General features: G+C 40.0%; 1 protein-coding gene across 4 annotated transcripts in view; it reads right to left on the reverse strand.

The window, feature by feature from the left end:
* EBF1 (EBF transcription factor 1) overlaps nt 1-23,506 on the reverse strand; it is a 276,025-nt gene that overhangs the window by 79,815 nt on the left and 172,704 nt on the right. For 2 of the 4 annotated variants that reach the window (XM_064520935.1, XM_064520934.1), the window contains exon 8: nt 17,043-17,160. In XM_064520935.1, the coding sequence (XP_064377005.1) occupies nt 17,043-17,160 (118 nt within the window). Of the gene's footprint in view, nt 1-17,018; nt 17,161-23,506 lie in introns of all 4 variants that reach the window. The other 2 variants (XM_064520933.1, XM_064520932.1) reach the window with 1 other exon arrangement.

The raw sequence follows: 23,506 nt of genomic DNA on the forward strand, positions 1-23,506 counted from the left end.
AAAACAGAGGCTGGGGAAAAAAAAACATATTTACCACAAAGTTTATGGGTGGCCTTCGAATAAGGGTTAATTGAGCTTAGAGGTACATGCTCACTGAGGTGAATTAGTGGGATGCACAGCTATCAGCAGGGCTCTGGGACTGCTCTTATTCAGCTTCTGAAATGTATTTGCACTTTGATTAATATCCAGTTTGTGCTAGTGACTGTAAGAATGACCTCGCCTGCAGGTTTTATCATGAAGGGTGGTTTCATCCTCCATTATTCCATAGATGAGGCTCTGACAACAGTTGCCGCATCACAACAGGAGTTTAAATGATGGGGTACATGCTTTTATTTTTCTTCTCTGTAAGATTATTGTGACATGCAAGACAAATTGCATAAAGCCAGTTAAAAATGGGAATTCAGATGAATAGAGAATTTCCATTTCATCTGAGAAGAAATACTGAAAATACCTGGAGTTCATTTTTATTTTCCTTTTTTCTTGGGTAAAACTTAATTCCTGACTAACTGTATAAATGAGCCACAGATTAACCGACAGTTTATGGATCTGATATTGTTAAATGCTTTTGGCAAACTACTGATTTTCAGAACATCAGGACAAATCAGTGTTATGCACTCAAAACCATGACTTATTCAAGTTGTGATTCAGCAAAGCACTTAAATAAGTGCCCAGCCCAGCTAATGAAGAAGTATGCAGAATAAGGAACTGTATTTTGAAGATACTTAGGCATTGCTCTGCTCATTGCTGTCAAGCCCTATGTAATATATCTAGAATTGGGTTTTCCTTTTTCAAAATACATTTAAGTTACATGTAGACCACACCATGGAGTGCCATGCAGAGCTCACCCAAGCTAGTGTGCAACCTAGAAGCAGCAGAGCAGAAATGCGAATACCAATATGCTGATTTCAGGAACTGAGCCACTATGTCTGCTCAGCGTGGCACCGAGTCAAATAGACGGAGCAGCCACCTAATGCTAACTCTAGGGTTTCTACAGCATTTTTACATCACACAGTGTAGATCTATACTCAGGCTATTGAAATCATGTAGGATTTGCTGCTCTAAGCAAAGTAGAGCCCAGGAATGATCGAAGCCTAACTTTCTTTCCTATAGTACTTTGGAGCTGAAGGTGTGCAAGAACCTGTTGGAATGCGCAAGGCCTTTTAATCAATATATTTAGATTGGCAAAGTGTAAATCTCCTTAAAAAGGGAAGAAAAGTTTTACAATAATAGATTTACATAAGTGTTACATGGGACAAAGGGTTATTCCATTCATCATTGTTTATTGTGGATTTTCCACATTAAGCATTTCAACCAACTGATATGGTCATGGAGGAGGGTGTTTTTTGGTTTTTTTTCTTCAGTCATTTTCTGAAACTTGCCAGTTTGAGAAAATGAACCAAATATTTTGTGTTTTTCTCGAGTTTTGGATTTTTCTTTTTTTGCAAAAATAATTTTCTCATTCCTGAAAAGTGGTAGCAGTCACCTCCTGCTCACCTACTCTCCTCATGCTGCAAGACTGAAGCCTAGAAAGTCTGTGCACCCATGCAATGCTACAGGGCCCATCCGACGCGAGTAGGCATTGCTGGAGCTGCATCCAGCACGGGCAGACCTGAAAGCAATTGAGCTGCACTCTACCAAGGCAGCGTCTATGGGAAAACTCTGCAGGACCAGCCCAAAGTGTTAGTCACAGACACTTCAGGGAAAGGGAATGTGGTAGTGTTTTACATATCGCACCCGGAGCATTAAATCTTCACTCTTAAGCTAAACAATGCATTTGGTGTTTATCTTTGTAAAGTGATGATCTTCCTGCTTTCCTTTTTCATATCGCAGCCTGCTCTCTCCTATTCACCCCTGACAATAAGCAGCTGCTGTGCAGGAAACAGGGTAACAGAGGTTTCCCTCTGGAGGAGATAACTCATGTGGCTTTATGCAACACAGGCGCGAGGAGGTAGTGCCCTTCTCCCCCTCCCCAGCTCCCTCGTTTACGGCATCTCAATATTGGGGAATTATGATTTGTAAACGTTGAAGATTACACCACCACGCCAGAAACGGCAGCCTCCCCCCGGTTCTTTGTGACGTCTGCGCTGGGTGAAATCATTGAACCAAAAATACATGCACCACGCAGTGCCTCCAGCTTGGGGGAAGGGAGGGAAGGAAGGTTGCCTTTGTTTCTGTTTGCAAGTACCGAAATTAAAGGTATTCGCTGCGATTTTCTGCCTAACGTTCTGGATGCTCAGTTCCCATTAATGGGAATTGCAAATGTAAATTACCTGGTATAATATTCCACCTACAATCAATACTTAAGCCAGTGTTTCTCTTTTATCCTTATGGATGGCTCAGCTAGCAAAGTTACATCTCACTGAGTCCTCTGCATTTCTCTTTCCTTAATGATTTCTTGAGCTCTCAGTTGTTGATCACTGCCTGAAACAGGATTGCATGGGGAAAAAAAGGAGGCAATACTGAATAATGAGAGATGCGTTACAAAAAAAAAAAACAATCTAAAATCCATTGTATGTTTTACTTAAAACTTTTCCATAAAAATAAGATAATTTAGCTATCTCTACACTAATCGCAAAAGATGCCTTTTCATTTACTCTTTTAAACCCCTTCAGATCACAGTAAAAGCTTTGTTTGTTTGTTTGTTTGTTAGTTTGTTTTTTCACTTGAGGAGGTACCTCCAGCTTTCAAAAAAATTAATAAGGCAAAAAAGGTCCTTAGCAACTCACTGAAAGTCAGGAGAACTTGACCTCCTAAAGAGGTGTCTGTCGCGTTTGTTCATTTGTTTGGCAAATAACAAATTCACCAAGAAAAATGTAATGTTGCTAAAGCACTTGCAAATTTTGGTCAAATTCAATATATAGGTTCAGCCAAAATATATTTCAAGAAGGTTAACAATTTTATTGTGATATTTTTCGATGGACCGTTCCAACTTTCAGAATCACGTTTTCATTTCAACATTTATGTTAAAGGCATAAAAGGAAATTTCAAGCAGATTTTAAACTATATTTCTTTTCATCCACTGTTTTTGCCCCCAAAGTCAGAAGATTTCCATTTCAAGTCAGCCACGAAGAAATTTTATGCTGTGGCTTGCCTCAACCAAACGCGGCGGCTGCCCAAACCGATGCAGCTACCAGCACCCAGCTCCAGGGCTGACAAGGTCTGGGTTATCTTGGGCAGCTCCATTGCGTCGTGTATATATGCACGCTGAATCAGATGGAGACACGAAGCATCCAAAAATATCGCGTAGGGCCTACCAAATATTGGCAGAGCTTCCAGCTCCACAACCAGGGCCAGTTCCCCCGGACCTGGGCGCCAGCACAGCGCCTGCTGCGGGGCGCGCTCCTCCCTCAGGAATGAAGAGGCACATTCGGCCCCCCAGCTGGAGAAGCGCGGTACAATGAGCCCCAAAGTTCTCGCACCTCAATTTCCTCCTGTCCCACAGGGTCACTCGCAGAGGCACAGGAACAGCATTTGTTCCTAACAGGCAGGAAGGCAGGAAGCTGAGGACAATAGTGTGCAAGTGGCTAAGGTGTGATGCACACGCAGGATTGCACGGTTTTATCTAAAGGTGGGCTTGAAAAGCTATGTTGGTAAAACAACAAAAAAATCCTGTATGGCTTCTCCTGTTTCAGTTTCAACTGCTTCCTATTGATTTAACTTCCGCTGATAAAGTTACAGGGGCCAGCTAAACCAATATGACTACTTTAAAAACAATGAGCATGTCCAGAAAGAAGACTGCATCTGTTTAAGTGCACTGAAGTTTAAAAATAGTTGCACTAATGCAATTTCTGGGTGAGGGTAAAGACAACCTTGGGAATGGAAGCCCAAAATGTGTAATATAAATCAACCCTAAAAGTTTGTCAAAACAAATGTAACTGCATAGCTTGCATACCCCAAATCAGACTTAATTTAACTGAATGGTTCTTCAGTGGTGCTAAGGTCCCGAACCCACAAAGCACTTTATAAGATGGGACAAGTCATTTTAACCCTGTGGTTTACTGTTTTGCCGAATCCTAATTTAACAGAAGGGCAGGTGGGCACTATTTCTAAATTCATGTGTTGCTGTTAATCATCACCGTGGTCTCGTGGTGATGATTTTATCTCTTGATCATTTTCTGATGATGGAGAGAGGGAATGGGGACTGTATCTTGCAAACTGGAGAAATATTCTCTTTCATCCTCCATTAGCTCCTTAACAAAACCCTAAAACTCTTCTAGAAAATGTTTGTAGGCAGAACATAGGACTAGACAAGAGCTCCTGAGTCACAGCATCCAGACCCTGCAACATGGAAAAAGCTCATCATCCCGAGCACAGTAACATGAAATTTTGATGTTTAGATGTGCACATGTAGGTTATGGTGGCACTGGCAAAGTTTAATCAGTGATATATAACATTACTTTGCAACACACAGAAACTATTCTAGATGAAGTGCAGAGTTGAACTAAATCTAAATTCCCATTCCCCAAAGTAAATATTAGCATCAGTTTAACTTTTCTGGAATGCTTCACTATCACAAAGAGGAAAAAAAAAACAGAATTCTTCTCCCCCTCCCCAATCAATTAGTCCTGTCCTGTCCCATCCTGTCCCCCCACTGCGTGACATAACAACAGGAAGTTCACCTGAGATGGATTCTACAACAAATGAGGAATTTAGTTCATCTGGATAAAAGTAGGAGCCTGGACTAAAATTAATTTTTAGCTCAATTCTCTTTGTTCAGGAGTATTCAGAAAGTCTGCCCACAACAGAGAGCTTGCAGTAATCGTCTTGCAGAAGCTGAGCAATCCATGCAGAAATACAAAGCAGTTGTGGCAGGGGCAGGGATGGCCTGTAATCCAGTTTCTACAAGGAAGATTCAAGTACTCTAAGAGGTCTTATTCCTCTTCTGATTTCTCTCACAAATTACAGGCTGCTCTCTAATGCAATTTTCTGGAGCCTGAGAATCATAAAGTCAAATATGAACAAGTCTAGTGGAAAATCTGTGACGCTAATCTTGGCCTACGTCGTATTTTTAACAGGCGCTGAATTTGTGCACCGGATTATCCAGATGGCCATACAGGAATCATCCTGATAGGATTAAACCTTTGTGCTGAACTCTGCTCCATCTGTTCTTGGAGGTTTGCCTATCGCTATTGGAATACGAATTTTTAGCCCATGTCTAGCACCACAACTGAAAGCACTTGTGTACCACACACATGCACATCTGTCCATACATGTACACACATATATATAAACACACACATCCTTGAGTCCTTGATTAGTAATGTGAGATGAAGTTAGCCTGAAGTTTACCACTGAAAAAACATATTGGTTTTATTATTCGCTTGAAGAACAAAGTATGCAATATCGAAATTCAAACAAAAAAGCATTTTTGTTGTTGTTCTGGGACTTGTTCAATTCATTAAACCATAATATTGCCATAAATTTACAGATGAAGGCATGACTAAATATAAAGCAGCAAGGCTCTTCATCTTTGAAATCTATTACTGTATGAGATTGTATGACACAATTTCACTTTGAAGATATCACGGTTAAATATTCCAGATTAAAAACAACCAGCAACAACAGACATGCACAAACACAGTGTTGGTAGCTGTTATTTGTGTCTCAATCTAGTCACAGGTCAAGAACAAAAAGTAATAATCAGACCCAGTAAAAGAAAAGCTTATTCCCACTAATGTTGCTTTCTGCTTTTATTATCTATTAATGACAGTCTTTTGCATTCATTGTTGCAGCCTGCCAGATGCAGCAAAGATCCATATTCATCATGTGCAAAAATTCTGCTCAGGCAGGCTCCGTGACAGATTACACCGAGTTGCCAACTGAGAGACCAAGGTCCGATGGATGGCCTCAGGTTTCTGGGCCCCGGGCCAAGGGGATAGGTAGGGAATCTGGCTCTTGTGTAAGAAAAGCACCCCAATGATCAGAAGGCTTAACTAAATCGCTGGCCTGGCCAGAAATATACTGCAAACTAATGACTATCTGGGGTGGGGAGAGCTGCATAAGAAAAATAAACACGATAATTCAACTGATATTATTATTATTATTGTTATTATTATTTGGGAGGTTTGATTCCGGAATGCAATATAATACTCAGCCCATGTTTGTTATGGCAGTGGGACAGCAATGAAGGCAATGTAAGCTGAATCGCATTTCAAGTGGAATCCTTCACTGCATCGCAAAGACTGAGAGACCCTTGTCTCTGCTGAGCAGTGTCTTTCATACGGCTTCCTTCTCTGTTCTTTGTGCCACACTGAATGGAAGGGTTAAGCACCTCCTCCCAACCATTTAGGTTTTACTTGCAAAAACACAAGCATAAAAATATATTTATAGTTCACAGTATCTGTCCAGCAATGACACCACATAAAACCGACATGCTGAAAATCTGAAGAGTGAATACTTTGGACTCAGGCCTACAAACGCTTAGAAAAGTTTGTTCGTTCAATGTGTCTGATAAAGTCAGGCTATACTATTATTTATTTATTTATTTAGGGCCATATTCAGACTTGAGGCATTGTAGCATGCAAAAAGTAAGAATTTGGCTTCTGCTGGGCGAGTCGGACCGCCTTAATTATGATCCTCATTCCCTTACGTATTCAGCAGAGGTGGGCAGGCACCTCTGGAAGCCCAAAGACTTGGAGCTCCTCGCTGGCTCTTCAAGAGCTGAGGAACCCTCGTAGGACAATATCGTAAAGAGGAAGCCACCTGAAGCAACCCCGTAGGAAACACTGGGCATCTGATATTGAGCAGGCACCCGACTCTGGGCTTCACAGCAGACACCTCTGTCTGTTCACGACGGAAGTGAGATGAAGAGGCAGCACCCACAGCAGCCTTCCATGTCACCATTCATAGGAACGTTTTCTGCTGTGCAGAGTAACAGACAGATTTTTCCCCAAAGGGCTCCTAATCTGAGTTGCTTCACCTTTCAATGCCACAAATGGCCAAACCTAGTTAGATTTTTTTTTCCCCTTCATTGCCCGAAAGAGACCAGGAAGTTAAGCAGCACGAGCTTACCTGGATTTACTGCTCCATAGCAATGTGACCTCAAATCCCAACCCACAAAACAAAACTACAGCTGGAAAGATGACTGGCTTTGTGGTCAGGCCTGTGATTTACCTCAAATTCTGACCTATTTCAGCAAGAATCAGATAACATCAAGCCTATGAATTCCACATGCAACCCCGCATTTTCAGCAAATAGGACACGTGAGCTGTACATTCAGCCTTCAATGGTAAGGGCATGTCTGTCTGACACTTCACAACGCAAACAGGGACCTCAGTAGGAAACACACCATGCTTTTAGATTGAATAGGTACAGAACTTCCAAGAGAGTTGCTACAAAACCATAATGGAAAGTTATTTACCAAAACACAATTAATTCTGAATTTCCTCCACTCTTGTTGCTAATGGATAGTTCAAGTAATGGTAGTGGAGTAAAACACACATAGGCTCCTGTGGGATTTGGGACCAGATATTTGAAGGCACCCAGATATAGGGTGGTTCCAGTAAATACCTAACGGGATTTTCAAAATACCTGGCAGACAGGAATAGAAATTCTGCACCCAGAGTTTTGAAAATCCCAGTGAACACCTACCTGAAGCTATAGGCACCTTGGCGCTTTGAAACTGAGCTTTGTATCTAAAATTTCCAAAAATGTTGCTTTGGAGCATCTACACTTTTGGATGACCAGTTTGCTCACAAAAATGGATATGAATTTTAGAAAGTCCTGAACACCCACTTTGTAAAAGGCATGTCTTGTTGAGCAGCTCATGGCAGCCCTTGTACTTTAACTTGTATATCTAAATGTTTAATTTCCTTTTGAAATAGAAATTTAAACTGCTAAATTTAAGACAGGTTCTTCATAAAACTTTATTCTTGATCTTCTAAATGAACTTCCCCACCATATCCAGTTCACTCAGTGAGGCCATAAATCTGCACTGGTTGTATTATAGTCATGCTCATGCTAAAGATTGGCCTTTTCACAAAGAGAACTATAAATTCAGGGAACAAAGGTGCGAAGCAAAAAGGACTAATTGTGACATACAAAGCTTTCTGGTTATGCTCAATAAACAGTTTGGCCTGAGATTTTCAAAAAACACTTAATGAAGTTGCAACTGTGCTTTAATGAAAGCATACTTTTCCCAATGCTATGCACTTTTGAAAATCTTGTATTCTGGATTTGGGCCAAACACAAAGCCTTTCTCCATTTCAGTATTAATTATTAGTGGTTTATTATTATTCTTTATTACTAACATTAATAATTTTCATTCCAAACACACCACCCTAGCAGGTTCCATTTTCTGCTTCACTTTCCTATTTTATGCTATTAACTCATTTCCTTGGATGTGGAGGAGCTTGGTCAAATGCTCATTTGGCAGGGGAAACACTCTGCAGGCAACCCACAATGAACAGAAAAAGAGTAACTCGAATGCTGACACAGGGCTTCTCTCAGTTCCAATGAGAAGACATACAGGCTGAGATGCAGAAATACAGAGTTCAGCATTTGTGAACCTTTCTAATCGGAATACTCCAAGCAACAATTTGGTGGAGAATGTTCATCTAAACAAAACTTTGATCCTGATATTGCCAGCACCCAGCTAATTCAGAACTTTGCCCATAAGTTCAATGGAAACAGAGTATTTTCAAAACTGCTGATTGATTTGGGCTATTCAAATGCCAGGGTATCTAACATGAAATATTCCAAAGTGGCCAGATGCCTGCAAACTGCTGTGAAGACCATTCATTGATAATCATGGCCCTTAAAGATATATCCATATGAGTTCTCAAAAATCACTAGTTCTTGGCCTTTATTTACAATCATAGTTCACAAAATCTCCTTTGTCCTCTGCTTAAATCAGCAGGGGAATGGAGTGAAAAAAATATTGTTTAACAACATAACAACAAAGGTATCCAATAATAAAAAGTTGTTAGATGAATTTGTTTAGAAATAATTATTAGTCATGTTTTAATAATACAATGCCTTGTAATTTACTGGCGTGCACATTTGGGAAGGCTAGAAAAACAATGCCTAGCAAAACTTCGCTGCCATACGGTGCACTCCCTCTCAAACATTTCTCTAATCCTAACGTCATTCTTCTCCCCTATGATGCCATTGTATTAGTGACATGGTGGCCAGCAAAGCAAATTGAAATGTAATGAATGCTCATTATCTATGAATATTCATTGCCTATTTGAGCGCTACTGCATGTTTTCCTGTACTGGTAGCTGTGAAGTTTCTGCCAAACAGAGTAGCTAAGGTTTTTCTACTTGCATAACTGTATTCCAATTCCTCTGAGGTCTAGAGAAAAACCTCAAACCTTCAGAAATCTGTTGGTCTCCAAACGTGAATTAACTCTCCAAATAAGAATTAACTCTCATGCTGGCTGGAGAATTTTCATCTAAACTTTTCTCCCTTATATGTTTGCTGTAACAAACCAGATATTTTTGCATCTGTATCAAATTTTAAGGACAGTTTCCCCCATATTTTCTTCTTTTTGCAATTTTGGGAGCACAGTTCTGAAAGCTCCTTTGGAAAATTCACAAAATGCATTCTATCTTCATCCAGGTACCATTTTTCCATGAATTCATGACATTCTCATAACAATGGAAGGTAACAACATATCACAGGGAGACATCATTCAGATATTTTGGGGGAAGGGCTGTTTTATTTTTCATTTAGTTGAAAAACATAAAGGGCAACTGCTCATAGGTTGAAACTGCCACACTTCATTTTTCTAAAATCAAGGTGTGTCCTGCTTGTATTGTAACAATTTTTCCTTCTTCAGTTAGACATCATACTAGATCCCTGATGAGTGATTGTCAAGCAGTAAACTTTTCTAGCTGTGGTAACAGGAATACCCAAACTTGACTTTTCAGGATATATTTCCATGGGCATTATATAACAGCTACCCTTTTTATTAAAGGCTAGAATATTTCAGCTGGTATTTATTATGCCTCCTGTAACATGGCAGCAGCAATGTTAGTTTATATCTGTTATGAAATAATGTTGATATAATGAAAAAAAATCGCATTCAAACTCAAAACTCAAAATTCCAATATGGCTTCATGAAATATTGTAACAGAATGTCGCAACTGAAGGTCTGGCATCCCTTCCCCCAAATCTGTCATTAAAGATATCTGCTTCCCAGACAATTTTTTAAATCTTGCTTTCATTTAGGTTCGAACTAAAAATAAATTTCAAAACATTGAAATTGTTGCAACCCGATATTCTAAACTTTTGAGTATCTCTAGTTAACGGCTTTCTCACGCTGATTTACAGTAACCTAGCCAAATAGAAACAGAAGACTTTCTGATTTCTGTCTGACATGACTGGCTGCGAGAAGGCCAGCTCCACCCATCCATCCCATTCTTGTGAAATTCTTAATAATGTCCAAAGAAGCAGGGATCTGCTCCTGCACACAGCTGCTCTGCTCTGGTGAAGATAAAACATTCATCAGCACAATTCAGCAGGGCATAATTGAGTTAACACAGTTTTGGCCATCTAAATCGGAGCTGTATGAATCAGAGACGTAGTATATTTTACTAATCTGGTGCATCCTAAGGTTTTATTCCAGAAGGGACCATTATGATAATATAGCCCAACATCCTGTGTAACACCAGCCAAAACACCTCACCCAGCAGTCCCTGGGTGAGGAATCACTCAAGCCCCTAACCTCTCCCTGACCTGCAGTATACCGTTTAGGAAGATACCGAGTCCTGACTTAACATTTGCAAATGGCAGAGAATCTGCCACAGTTTTGGCAACTTATTTCAGTGGTCCCTAGAGTTAAGAGCTGGTTGAGCTCATACTGGAGTCTGTTTACCCACAAATTCTCTAAAATGAAGCACCTTAGCTTTTTGGTCATGTTTTGCCTTTTCAGAGGGACAGAGGCTCTAGCTCCAGCTGAGTATACATACCGGACTAATCCAGCCCTGGTATGCTCACTTATATTAGAAAGGATTCAGCTGCAATAAGTCCACAGGGCAGCGAAGAGGTTAATATTATTCACTCAGTCAGGTCAAGCTCCAAGAACACATAACAAGCCATTATGTAAAAAATTGCCTGAATTTATGAGTCACTGCATTTATGAAGGAACCGATATGAGAAAGACAACTTGGCAAAAGTGAAGAAAATGATTTCCAGCTTGAAGTTTTGCAATCCTTCAGTATATCAAGGCTCACTTACTGTTATTACTATCCATGTTGTGCAATGTTCCGAAAGTCACATTTTTTCCCTTGTGTATGCATGGAGATGTCCAACAACCCTAGGTATTCTTTCCTCATAGAAAATAAATTAGAAAGCAGAAGTAACTCGGAATAACATACAAGATCCCCTCAAGTAGAGTGGTAGAATCCTAATATTTTTTTTCAATATTTCCCTTCTAAATAATAAATCAAGTCCACTGCATTCCTCCGTATGGAATGGTATGGTACAGAAAAAAGCTGTGTGTTCGTATTTTTCACATAATCACAAAAACAGTTTTAAGTGAAGCACTAAGATATAACAGGTGATTCCACCCAAAGATGCAATGAGACAAGCATTAAAGTTTCTTTGTTTAAACTGGGTCAGTTTGTGAATGCAGTAGTCCCTAACTTTGATTAACAGCTCAAGAACTATACCTTCTGAGGGGTAAAATCTATCAAGTTTTGAAGATTAATGTTATTTCTCAACTTGTTAATATTTTAGTTCTCTACAGTCAATATTCCCTCTTCAGTTAACAATTTAATCAACAACTATGGACACACTGAGGGATTTGGGGTTGAAATAGTTAAAAGGGAGCCAGAAGAGACATCGTCTTCATGACACTCCACACCATCAAAAATGTAGGTTTTAATGCTGTGGCCATCTACAGAACAAGAATTAGGTCACTGAGTCAGATTGCTGAGCATCTTTTAGGAATTGGGAACTGCTGCATCCAGCACATGCAGCTAAACTCGAGCGATACAATGACCTTACTTAACAATTCTGTTATAATCAGACTAAATAAAATAATATTTAAAGGCAGCCAGACTCAAAGCTGAATTTTCAGTATTATCCTCTCAACACAGTTTGTAAGGAGGCGATACAACTTTATATTGTTATTTACCTAAATAAATATACATAACCAGCTAAGACATAGCCTCGCAACCCTTTTTGCTCTCCAGTCTGAAACTTTAGTGGGAAATCTATACATGCACCTCTGGTGGCGTCTACAGGCTGTGATTGCCAGTGGTGCAAGACTGGCAAAGACAGGCTCTCTAAATGCCCCACTGCCAAAGCAGATAATCTACTTGACATAAGCCAAGCTGGGCACAAGAACTACTACTCTTCCTTTACAGTAGAATGCTTTGCATCTGCAGAGAGGAAACAGTCTGAATCACTCACTACTATTATGAACTAGGACACCAAAGCAAAATCCTGTCCATCTCAGGTACCATAATAGAGCAACTGAACAATCCAGCCATGTGCTAACATTTCCATGATAAGGTAGCCACTAGTAACGGCTTCACTATGTAACGACCTATATTAAATACACACACATACACACACACATATTCATAAATATTTCACATTAAAACAATGGCAGGGCATTACTTCAGAAATCATGGGGCTTTTTGCTGCTATTTGCAAATTCTGACATCACATTTCATAATTTGCCCTAATGTCCACGCTGCACCTTTCTTATTTTGCTGCTGTTGAGCTGAGAGAGAACCAAATCACCAGCAAACCTAATTTTTTTAGTGTTCTCCCGGAGAGGAAGAGGAGGGAGAAGGAAGAGAAAAAGAAATAAAACTGGCCCTTTAAAAAAACAAGCATTTAAGCTGCTTGTCAGTAGTCTTCCTGACAAGGCCACTTGAATGTATTCAGGAATATTTGCATAAATGCTCACAGTTAGTTCACCGTGGCAGCTAGCACTAATGGTACATAAAGTAATTTAGTCACTTCTCTTAGGCATCCTGTCAGGGTGATAAGCACCCCCTCTTTGCCTTGTTGCATATTAGATCATTAGATAATAAAGTGTTAGAGCATGCAAACTGACAGGGTCTCAGGGACTATCATTTTTCGAGGGCATTGCATTCTGCCAGTGAGGAAAAATAATAGAGAAACTGATGCTGCAACCGGCTTTACATTCTAGTAAAGCTATTCAAAGATTTGGGAAGAAAAAGAATTTTTACTTTGCTGCAATATGAGAGTTTTAACCGGAAACTCTGCAGACATCTGCAGTGGTGGACTTCATGCTGGTAAACTTGAAAAGGGTTGTTGCAAATCCTGTCAGAATTCCTCCCCCCCCCCCCTTCCATAAGCTAGTCACTTAAATTGCATTGGAAAGGTTTTGCTTTTAAAATTGACACCCTGGGACGAACTACAAGCTGAAATATATTCTACTGGCCAGGGCCTATTGGCTCTTCTCTATACATCCTACTATATATGTACAATTTAGAAAGGTCAACCACACCAGCCTTCTGGTTTACCATAAATATAAAACAAGCAAGAATCCAACTATTTGTGAATGAAAAAGTGATAATTATTGAAAGCCACAGATTACTGTGGCTCACCCTATTTATACTACACAGAGATGTATGAAATAATTGGCCTCTGCCAGCTATTACTTTTGAAAGATAGATATATTTATTTGAAATAGGAGCTTCTTAACCCGCTGGTTTCAAGGAGGACAGTGTGTGGATGTGAAACCATGATCTAGGTTCCTAGTTATATTCAGAGAGATGAGCTACGAAAAGGAACTTTTCTTTTACTGTCTGACAAGCAAGATATAAATAGAGATGTGTTGGATGTCCCAAAAATAATCCAGGCTACCTGCTAATGAGATGGTGAAAACCCAAATGTGGAGACACTGGGCTCCTGAGTGGCTCAGAAGGTAAAACTTTCTTTGCAACTTTTTGGCACCCAAAGTCTTTTTTAGGTGTCACATAAACTGCAATTCAATGTTTAAGAGCAGCATTTGCCAATACAGCTTTGTAGGGAAAAATAAAATTAATAAAACTAAGCAACCAGGACATCTCCTTGCTACATTCCCTCCCCCACTTCCTCAACTCAAACCTCATGCAAAGACAGTCAGGCATTCATCATTATTGCAACCAGATATTTGTGTTAAGGAGTTAAATATCTGGAAAAGTACACAAGAATACATTTGTCAAGGGCATATTATAGTTAGATGCCAGCATTTCATAACCTATGATCAGAAGTGGTTCAGCATAGCAATAAACCCAGGGCAAACCAGCCCCGACTCTGTTAGTTTCCCATCTTGACATTTACAGATACTGTTTAGGTCAACCTGTCCTCTCTCTTAGGAGGACAGAAAAGCTGGAAAAAGGAAAGATGAACAAACCGTCTTTTCTACCTAAACTTGAGGATATAATCCAAGGTGAAAATTACAAAAATAGAAGGAAAATAATACTTTTGGGGACCCAAACTGAAGATAAAATTTAATTTCAGTGGAGGAAACTTGTCTGTTCCAAGGGGGTCTAAAGTTCTGGTGGCCATCCAAAACTTCATTAGTATTAAGCCCCATTGAAACTTTTCCCATTTTTTTTTTTTACTCAGCTAAATGTTTTAGATATATAATACTGACATTTAACACAGTTACTAGATGATTTTTTTTGCCGTCTCTTGGACACAAATATGCACAGGATTCCTGGAGAGATGGATTGAAGGATTTAACTTAAAAAGAAAAGCTCCACTGAGCCATTGGGAAGAGTGTAATTTTGTAGTGTAGAAATTGCCATTCAAAAGTAAGAATTTACTAGTGGTTGCTTTATGAGGTTGCTTGAGCGGTGCCTGGGAAAGGAGATTAGAAAAATCACCTTTCCCACCAAAACGTACGCAAGGAGATAGTTTGCAGATGTTGACTTTTAATGGTAGCACTGTAGCTAGGGTTTGCATGGATATGTATTATCCACACATATAAGGCATAGTATTCACTTTTTTGTTTCTTTTTGCTAACAGAACCCTTCACGTGCTGGGAGCGGGAATGCTAGACGTGGTAAAAGGAGATGCTATTACACCATGCACAAGAACAGGAACACTTACAAGTATAAGAAAGCAAGTATGACCAAAAGCATGCACTAAGGAGCCTGCAGTGGGGGGAGAGGGGGGAAATAAAAATGAAAATAAAAGGTGGCATCCACTTTAGTAGCAACAGAAGTAAAAGAAAAATTTTAAAAAAAGCTTTTTTAAGACTAGGCTTAATGGTAAGATTATGAAGTTGAATAGAGCGAAGTTTCCTTTTGTAACATTCTGCCTCCTGCTAATTAATAAAGACACAGTTCATACAATCTTTATAAAAATTGAGCAAAAATTATGACAGCGGTTTGTTTATTAAATTAGGTTGTTGGCAGCATGAAAAAAATTCTATAACATGAATTATGGCTGAAAATGGCTCATAGCCTACATAAAAAGTTAGAGCTAAATAAATACAGATGTAAGTTATGTTTATATAATGAGAAACGCTGCTGAGCTAAGAATTTTAGGTTAGTAAGTGTGAACTACAGCCCCAATCCTGCAAACACTTATCAATACACTCAACTTTACTGACACAAGAAGCCTCATTGATCCCAACAGGACCATATGTGTGCATAATCTTAAATATATGCATAAGTGCTTGCAGGACTGATGCCTGCAAGCATGAACAGAATAGGATGCTATTTCCACAGGAATGCACTGAGTGGTAGAAATTCACACATTCACCCATTTCTTGCTGTTGATAATTTCTTTCAGCATATCTAGTTAACATTTCTCTGAGTGGCATTCACTTTCCTGGAGAAAATTTTATCTGGTTTCTTCAAACTCCTTGGAAAAATCTATTTAATTATTCATCAGATCCTTGGCAAATATTTGTGAACAAACCAGCATAAAGGACCAGTGCCTCCTACACTCAACAACTTCAATGGAAGCTGAGGGCACACGTCCCTTAGAGAGAGCAAGCACCTATTGAATTTAGGATTATAAACAGCTTTGAAGACAAAGAATAATTCTACCAAGCTGCAACAGAGAGAGGGGAGGAAAATACCCTCTGTTTTTGTTTTGTTTTTCAGTAGTAGTCATCAACTTTGAGGACAAAGAGCAAAACAAAACACTAATCAACTCCAGATTTTTCAAAGTACATTTGCACTCAACAACTCCCATTTGAAGCACCTACAGCCACCAGCAGATGTTCTCTTCCAGGACCAGTTGATCTTAGGGAGAAGATTACTGTCCCCCAGGCTGCTTCCAGCTCTCTGCCCCCATCCCACTCTTGTGGATGTTCCCAGCCCTTTCAGAACTGCCAGCTAAATTTACATGCAGGATCTCAAACAATGCAATGGCAAAGAGCTATTAAACTGTTTAAATCTAATGAGCTTCTTTGGACTGAAGCAGACTAGGGAGCGATCAGACAATCATCTTAGCTGGCATATCCATGGTGTGGAGAATAGCCGCCAGCAGGGAGCAGAGGCCGGCAGCTGTGCCACGTGGGGAACAGCATCTTCCTCAGCTGGCACAGCTGGAGCTAGAAGAGAACATTTGTCCATGGCCTGAGTAAGCAGATGGATTTCCAAAAGGGCTCTGCTTTCATTTCGGGCAATTCAAAGGAACAGCTGGATCTCCTAGAGAGCTCAGCACTCTATAGATAGTAGAAATCCAATCCCAGTTTTGGGTGCTGAGCACTTCAGAAAATATGCAACATCCTTTAAATGCAAAGTCAAAAATCAAGACAGCTTGGAAAATATCAGACTCCAATTTTGGATGCTGAATGGAAGTAACCAAAATAAAAAAAAAAAAAGAAAAGAAAAGAAAAGAAAACATGGTTCACTGACATGCAGGACAGATTCTGCACCCACGTTTGCCTACCAGTTTGTCATTTCACTACATTCAGCACTGACCTACTTAAAAACTTCACCTTTGGTCTGGAGGCCAGTATCTCTAAAATATCTGGTCCCAAAGGTATGGACTGTTACAGGACAATTTGAAACCAGAGGTCAGAGACAGAAATCAAATAAATCCACATTTAAAGTAGCAATGCCAACCAATGAAAATGATATGCCTACCATGTTCCAGATAAGAAGGCGTACCTTCCGAGGGATCGAGTCTTCGAGCTCTCCGCCCGTGCTTGGAATTGTTGTGTACAAACATGTTGTCCGACACTGCCAACACATGGCCATCAACATTGACTGTTGTAGACACCACAACCTGCAAGCACAAGAGCAAAATGGAGGAACATTTGGATATATACGTATTATTTTTTTTAAGAAGCATAGAGTGTAATAAACTCAGTTAAATAAATAACAGCTGGGAGCTGTAGAAAATTGCATAGCTATTTCGCATAATAACTGGTGCTTATGCTGTACAAATCTAACAAGAGACGCTATTGATGAGTGGGTCTCTGGCATCGAAAGCTTTTGATGCAGTTTTAAGTCAAATTGCAGAGTTTGTAGCTGCACGGCAGACGGCACACTGTTAACCATCATTTTAACAAGAGGATCTTTATTAAGTATTTTTTCCCCTATATACAAGGGCAGCTGTGTTTCACCCTAAATTATCCTTCAGTTTCTGTGCTGAAGTAGATAGAGCTGTTGACATTGCAAATAAGAATTGATTCAGAATAAAAGAAAAGTGTATTTTGTGAAGCTGCAATGAGAGTAGTTGTATTCCTTCCCCCACCACCGCTCTCCCTTTGGTACAGGCACTACAGGTTGTTGGACTTGACCACGTTTCTCCTGCTCCAAGCTCTATTGCAAGGAGTACACATATATGCATACATGTGTACACACACAGGTTTGACACGGGGGACTTGATCTGGTGAACACAACCCTATTCATCCTGCGTTTGTATTATTTGTACTTCTCAGCTTATCTCAATGTTGATATGCAGGGCTTGGTTCAAGCATTGTCCTGGCTGCAGGACCCAACGCGCCCGCCCCCAGGATGGCAGCGGAGGAGCCAGGATGGTGCGCGGCAGCTGAAGCAGGAGACCCAACTGCTCGGCCGTGCTGGTGGCCTCAGGGACCTGTGTCCATGAGGCTCGACAGACACAGCCCGAGAGGACAAACCTGCACTAAACTGCCCAGGCTAAGGGTATGCAAGCCACAAACCATGGAGGAGGAAATGGGGCGGGCACAAGTGGCCCAGCAGAGCATTAGTGGAGCTGCAAGCTCATCACGCCCAGTCTCCACTCCACACTCCAACTGCTCGACCTCGTGGCCTCCCTTGCTTTAACTCTGCTGTCCTGCTCCCTGCCCCTTCCAGCGCCCTTCCCCAAAGCACATCACTCCTGGGGTTTTACCCCGGCCAGAGATTCGGGCTGCAGACGGCTGCCCGCTTGCCAGGAGCACGCGCTCCCTTGGAGAACTTCTAAAACAATAAGAAGAAATGACCTACACTTCTCCTTATATTAAACAGGGAAAAGGATTAAAAACTGAAACCCACAGAGATATGTTTATTCATGCGACCTCTTACAACCAAATATAATAATTGTCTGTTAATTGCAGTTTCAGCTCCCACCTCATGCTTCGACATGTGAAACAGCAATCAGCAGCTCCTGTTTAATCCACCTATTATGTTGACTAATTAACTTTGCTCGACAGTTTATTTCTTCCTCCATTATCAGCCCCTGTCAGCCGCAAGCACACTGCCGCAAAGGGGGACCTCAGCCCTTTTGATTGATCACCGATAGATTGACATGCAGATTAATTTAATTAGAATCACCTCACTTGAGAAATGAAAGACAATGGCAAGGGGGCTAATAGATCTGCTCTTATAATGAGGCAAGCCTCCAGAGCCCCGGCAGAGGATTTCTGATTTATTTTGCTGAATTCCCCCGTCGCTCTGAAAGGCTCTTGCTTTAATTGTTCTTGGTTTTGAGAGGCTTTAGCCTCTGAAGAGGTGAAATGCTTTACAAGGATTGGCAAACATTGCTTCAACTCTCTCAGGAAGCCTCTGCCTCTCAAAGTTGGTTGAATGGGGACACTTAAAGGATCGCTTACAACAATTCAATTTTGCCACTTAAATAGGATTAAAAAAGATTTTTTTCCACCCATTTCTGACCACCTATAAAATGCCGAAAAATATAAAGCAAGTGAAGCTGCTAAACTATCCATAGCTAATCCAGAAAACCTTTGCCTTTAAAAAGAGGAATACAAAAAGAGAATAGTTTACATCGAAAGGTTGCTGAAGCAGTCCCTCAGAATGGCATTCTAGGCAATAGATTTTTGTGTGTGTTTTAAGTCAGAGATATTAGAATACGGAATAAATGATTCAAGAGCTTTTAGAGATGGAAACTTGGGAAAAAGAAAGCACCAAACACTGTAGGTGAGTTCTTCTGAAATCAAACTAGGAGGAAAAAACAAGTCCTATATATAAAATTCCAAAAGGGATTTCAAAAGTAATTTATCCATTACATTCCTGAGGGATAGAATAAAGTTTATGACATTTTCAATAAAATATGATATTATAATAAGTGGCTCAGGGTTTGCAATCTTATTTGTGCACTTGCAACCATTGTAAGTTCTTTGCAACTGGGATTTTGAACCAAATTATTCACTGGTATTGCCCGTCATAGCTCCATGATTCCTACCAACCCCTTTCTCCTTCTGCAGGTCTAATTAGATGCACATGAAAATTAGTATTATCATCACTAATAGTAAGGGCCACAATCTGAAATATTTTCACAAATAACACACCCAGTCCTAACGCCATATAGGTACATACAGATTCCCACTGAAACTGATCAGTCAGGTGCTGAAACCCAAACTTTTGGATGTTTCTAGGAATAGGATCAATGGATCAATGTTAGTAATTTAGGCCCCAAACCTTTAAAAGACTTACATATGTAAATAGCTATCTCTATAAAATGTCCCTTCCTAGGGAAGGGCTCAAGAAAACAATCCTAGTGCAATCAGTTTTATGTGAGTAAATCTACATTTAAATCTTTCCCCTCCTCAGGTTTCCGAAACTGTTGATGCAACATATTTTGAATTACTTAATAGTGTCTTCCTACCTACCCTCTGAACAGAGAGTATGATTTACTACAAAGAGACCACATCGGTGTCGTTCTTCAGTGTCGTTAGCAGAAGAAACTATAAAAGGAATCCCCAAGAGAAACTGTTTCCAGTCTCAGGAAATGCAGAAAAAAAAAGTGGTTACTCTTATGTGTCTGTCTGAAAAAAATGATTATTCATAGTGCACCTGTAAGAAACTGCACACGCTCAGTGCCTAATTCTTAAAATACAAAATCTCATTAACACAAAAATACTTAACATACACCATCCTAACAAAATATTAATACCCTAATTATTAGCAGAGAAAGGATATACCTTGAATATTGTGTGCCACAGTTGCATACTTGGATTGCTTCAGAGCACTTACGTACTTACAAGTTCTGCTCATATTTTTAATCTAAAAAAATACAACACTCTCCTCATTTTGATTTTGAAACGATTGGGATATGTTCAAGTTAAAGCACATGCTAAAATTAATTTGTGGAGAAATCATAAAATTAGGGGGAGGGGAGAGCCAAAGTAGATGTGAAATGGGCACTGAGGCATCCTAAAACACAGGCCATAGCAAGAGGGAAAGGCACACTACAGTTTAATAAATGATTAATGAGGTGCTGACACATTAATGTAAGCACAGGGACAACCAGGCCTGCCAAATCTCAAACCTTTCCAAATTTTGTCAACAAAACACAGTTTTAATTTGGGACAGGCAAACACGGAAAATGATTTTGAGCTTTAGCTTCAGCCCTTCATAGATTTTGAATCTAAATCCTGTATCAACACCAGGGGAGACAGAGGTATGAAAAAACACATTGGTTTACAACTTTGTTCAATCAAGTTGGCACTATCAACTGCATTAACATATCATGGCTCCGTGAATTATTCTGCCTGCCATTAAATAGTTCAGTTGTGAATGCTCTGGAGCTTGGTTTGAAAGAAAAAAAAATTCTGAGACCAGGAGCCTGGAGATCAAGCTATTTATCCACGTTTAGCACTCAGCCTGTTTATTTGTTATGGTACCTCACCTAATATATCAAAATTAAGCATCGCATGACTCCTCATTTTTAACCACAGCCCATTAAGCTTTGCCAACTGATTAAGACATAGCATGTTCCTTGTGCTTTCAATTTTCTCCGATGGATGGTGAGGGCTCTGATTTTTTTTTTGACATCCCCAACATCCAGTGACAAAGGCAGAGAATATCTGATTATGATGATTTCCAGGCTTGAAGGGCGTCTTTAGTGTTTAACCTATAACTCCTGTGTTTGCTGCTCTTGCCACTTCTTCAAAACTATGCAAAAATGGCTTAAACAAAATCTTTTATTTTCATCACCACTTGGTAACCTCTTCGTACAATTTCTTGACTTCCTTATTCTGATAACTAAAAAAAAAAAAAAAAAAAAAAAAAATCATTCTCGCTTTAACAAAGCACTTAAAAATGCGCCTAACTTAGAGCACATAAGTACAATACATTCAGTAATTTTGCTCACATGCTTAAGGACAGGCCGGATGCTTAATTACCTCGTTGAATTGGGCCACAGCTCTCATTGCTATTTTCCATCTTTTTTTTTTTTTTTTTTTGCCTTTTCCTTCTCTGGGGATGGAGCCTTGCATGTCCAAATTCCATTATCTGGGATTCATGAAGCATCATCTCTGTCTCTTATGCAAATTTGCAATAAGACACAAGTGGCTTCAATTCAAACATGAGTGGCAGCGTCCCACAAAGGCAAGCTAGCAGCCTAGGCTGAGGAAGAGGTTGTGGTAACAGCGCTGAACAGCGTGGCAATTTCTAAGTGACTTTCAAGGTTTTCATAATAAATCAATGTTTGGGGTTTGATACAGTGACTCAGTCTCAAAAGTTTTCTCTAAATGAAAACTTGACATGTGTCAGTTTGCAAGCAGTTGTATTAAAACAAGAACAACAAGGTAACTGGGCCACCTGGGTTTCATTAATTACAATAACATACAAAACTGTTTAGGTCTTACGAATGAGTTTTCAGTGCTGAGAAAGAAAATCTGGGCAGAGTTCACCCACAATACCATCTACTTATTAATTGTTATTATTACCACTCACTGTGGCACTGCAGCCCATCCCACCAAACCTAGGGACTTGAAGAATGCATAAATACAGACGTAGCAGTTGCTCTTTGGGGCTTCCGGAATAAAAAGGCAAGGCTGGACAAAGGTGAGTGGAGGTGGTATCACCACAGCTTCTGTGCCACTGGGCTGATGAAACACTCAGAGATTAAATAACTTTCTCAAGGACAAGCAGGGAGTCTGCAGCAGAGCTGAATACTGAACTTGGTGGACTTGAGTCCCTGTATAGTACTTGACTTGGTTTTTCCTATCTGATTGTCTCTTTCTGTTAATAGAGACACAATGAACACAACGAGAGCAGCCCTGTACAAACGGCTCCAGTGCACACTTTTGCTGGCACTTGGCACCTCTGCTTTGCAGTATCTACTTGCCACAAGCCTGGACATCTCAGACTTGCAGAGAAATGCTTTTCCTCCCAGGCCCGCAACTGCTTTTATGTTAGGCTTACAACACTAGTATATTCGCAGTCAGGGTAAAACTTCCTAACTCATTTTTATACAGGAGTCTGAATGAAGATTCATCCACAGGTCTTCTGAATCAACATATACTCTGCCTTCTCTTTGTGCTTTCTTAACCTCTTTTAGACCATACTATAACCAGACATTCCCAGCTGCAGAAAAAAATACTATTACAAAGAGAGATTTTCTGCAGGATCCATCTTTAGATAGTGTAAGACTAGTGTACCTGGCCCTTCACTGTTTCGTCCATGAAAAACACAAGCTGCTTTCTAGTAACTCCTACCAACTTTGGGGGAACTGATGAATGATACCACACTAAAAGGTGGACAAGTCCCTGGGCAGCTTGACACTCAAGCACCAGTGAGGGAATAAAGAAAAGTCCCAAATGTTGTTCAGAAAAAAGAGTATGCTACTATTGAAAAAGTATTTGGAAATACCTTCATCTGGTCTTTTTAACCAGGCCTTTGACATAACTTTAAGACAGATCTTTCAAGTTAGTGGGAATATTTCAGGAGCCCAAGGTAGCTGACAGCAACCCCCCACTGAGGTCAGAGGGACCAGGATTTCACTTGGTACCTATACAGCATTTGGTACCGACACAACAGTGTCTCAAACATCTAGGTGCATTGTATTGTCAAGACACTATTTTTATTCTTGTTCCTTTTCACTCGAGAAACGATAAATGAAACCCAGACTCTGCAGAGTCTGGCTGTTTTATTTTAAGAAGTCCATTGCTAAAAGAGCAACAAGTTCAAGTTAAAAAAAAAGAAAAAAAAAAAAAGTGAGAGGGAGAAAGAAACAAAAGCAGCTATTGTAAAACAATAAGCCCAGGCATTTAACAGAATGCTACAAGCTTCAATACCACACTGTATTATAGTATGAGCGGTTTGCTCTGCTGAAAGTGATTAATTTCTGGAAAATGCTAAGGTCACACTAATTGACATGACCTGTGTAATTAAGCTGTCTCTGTTTACACACGGAAAGCTCA

Source organism: Dromaius novaehollandiae, chromosome 15 (genome assembly GCF_036370855.1).
Source record: "Dromaius novaehollandiae isolate bDroNov1 chromosome 15, bDroNov1.hap1, whole genome shotgun sequence".
Taxonomy (NCBI): Eukaryota; Metazoa; Chordata; class Aves; order Casuariiformes; family Dromaiidae; genus Dromaius; species Dromaius novaehollandiae.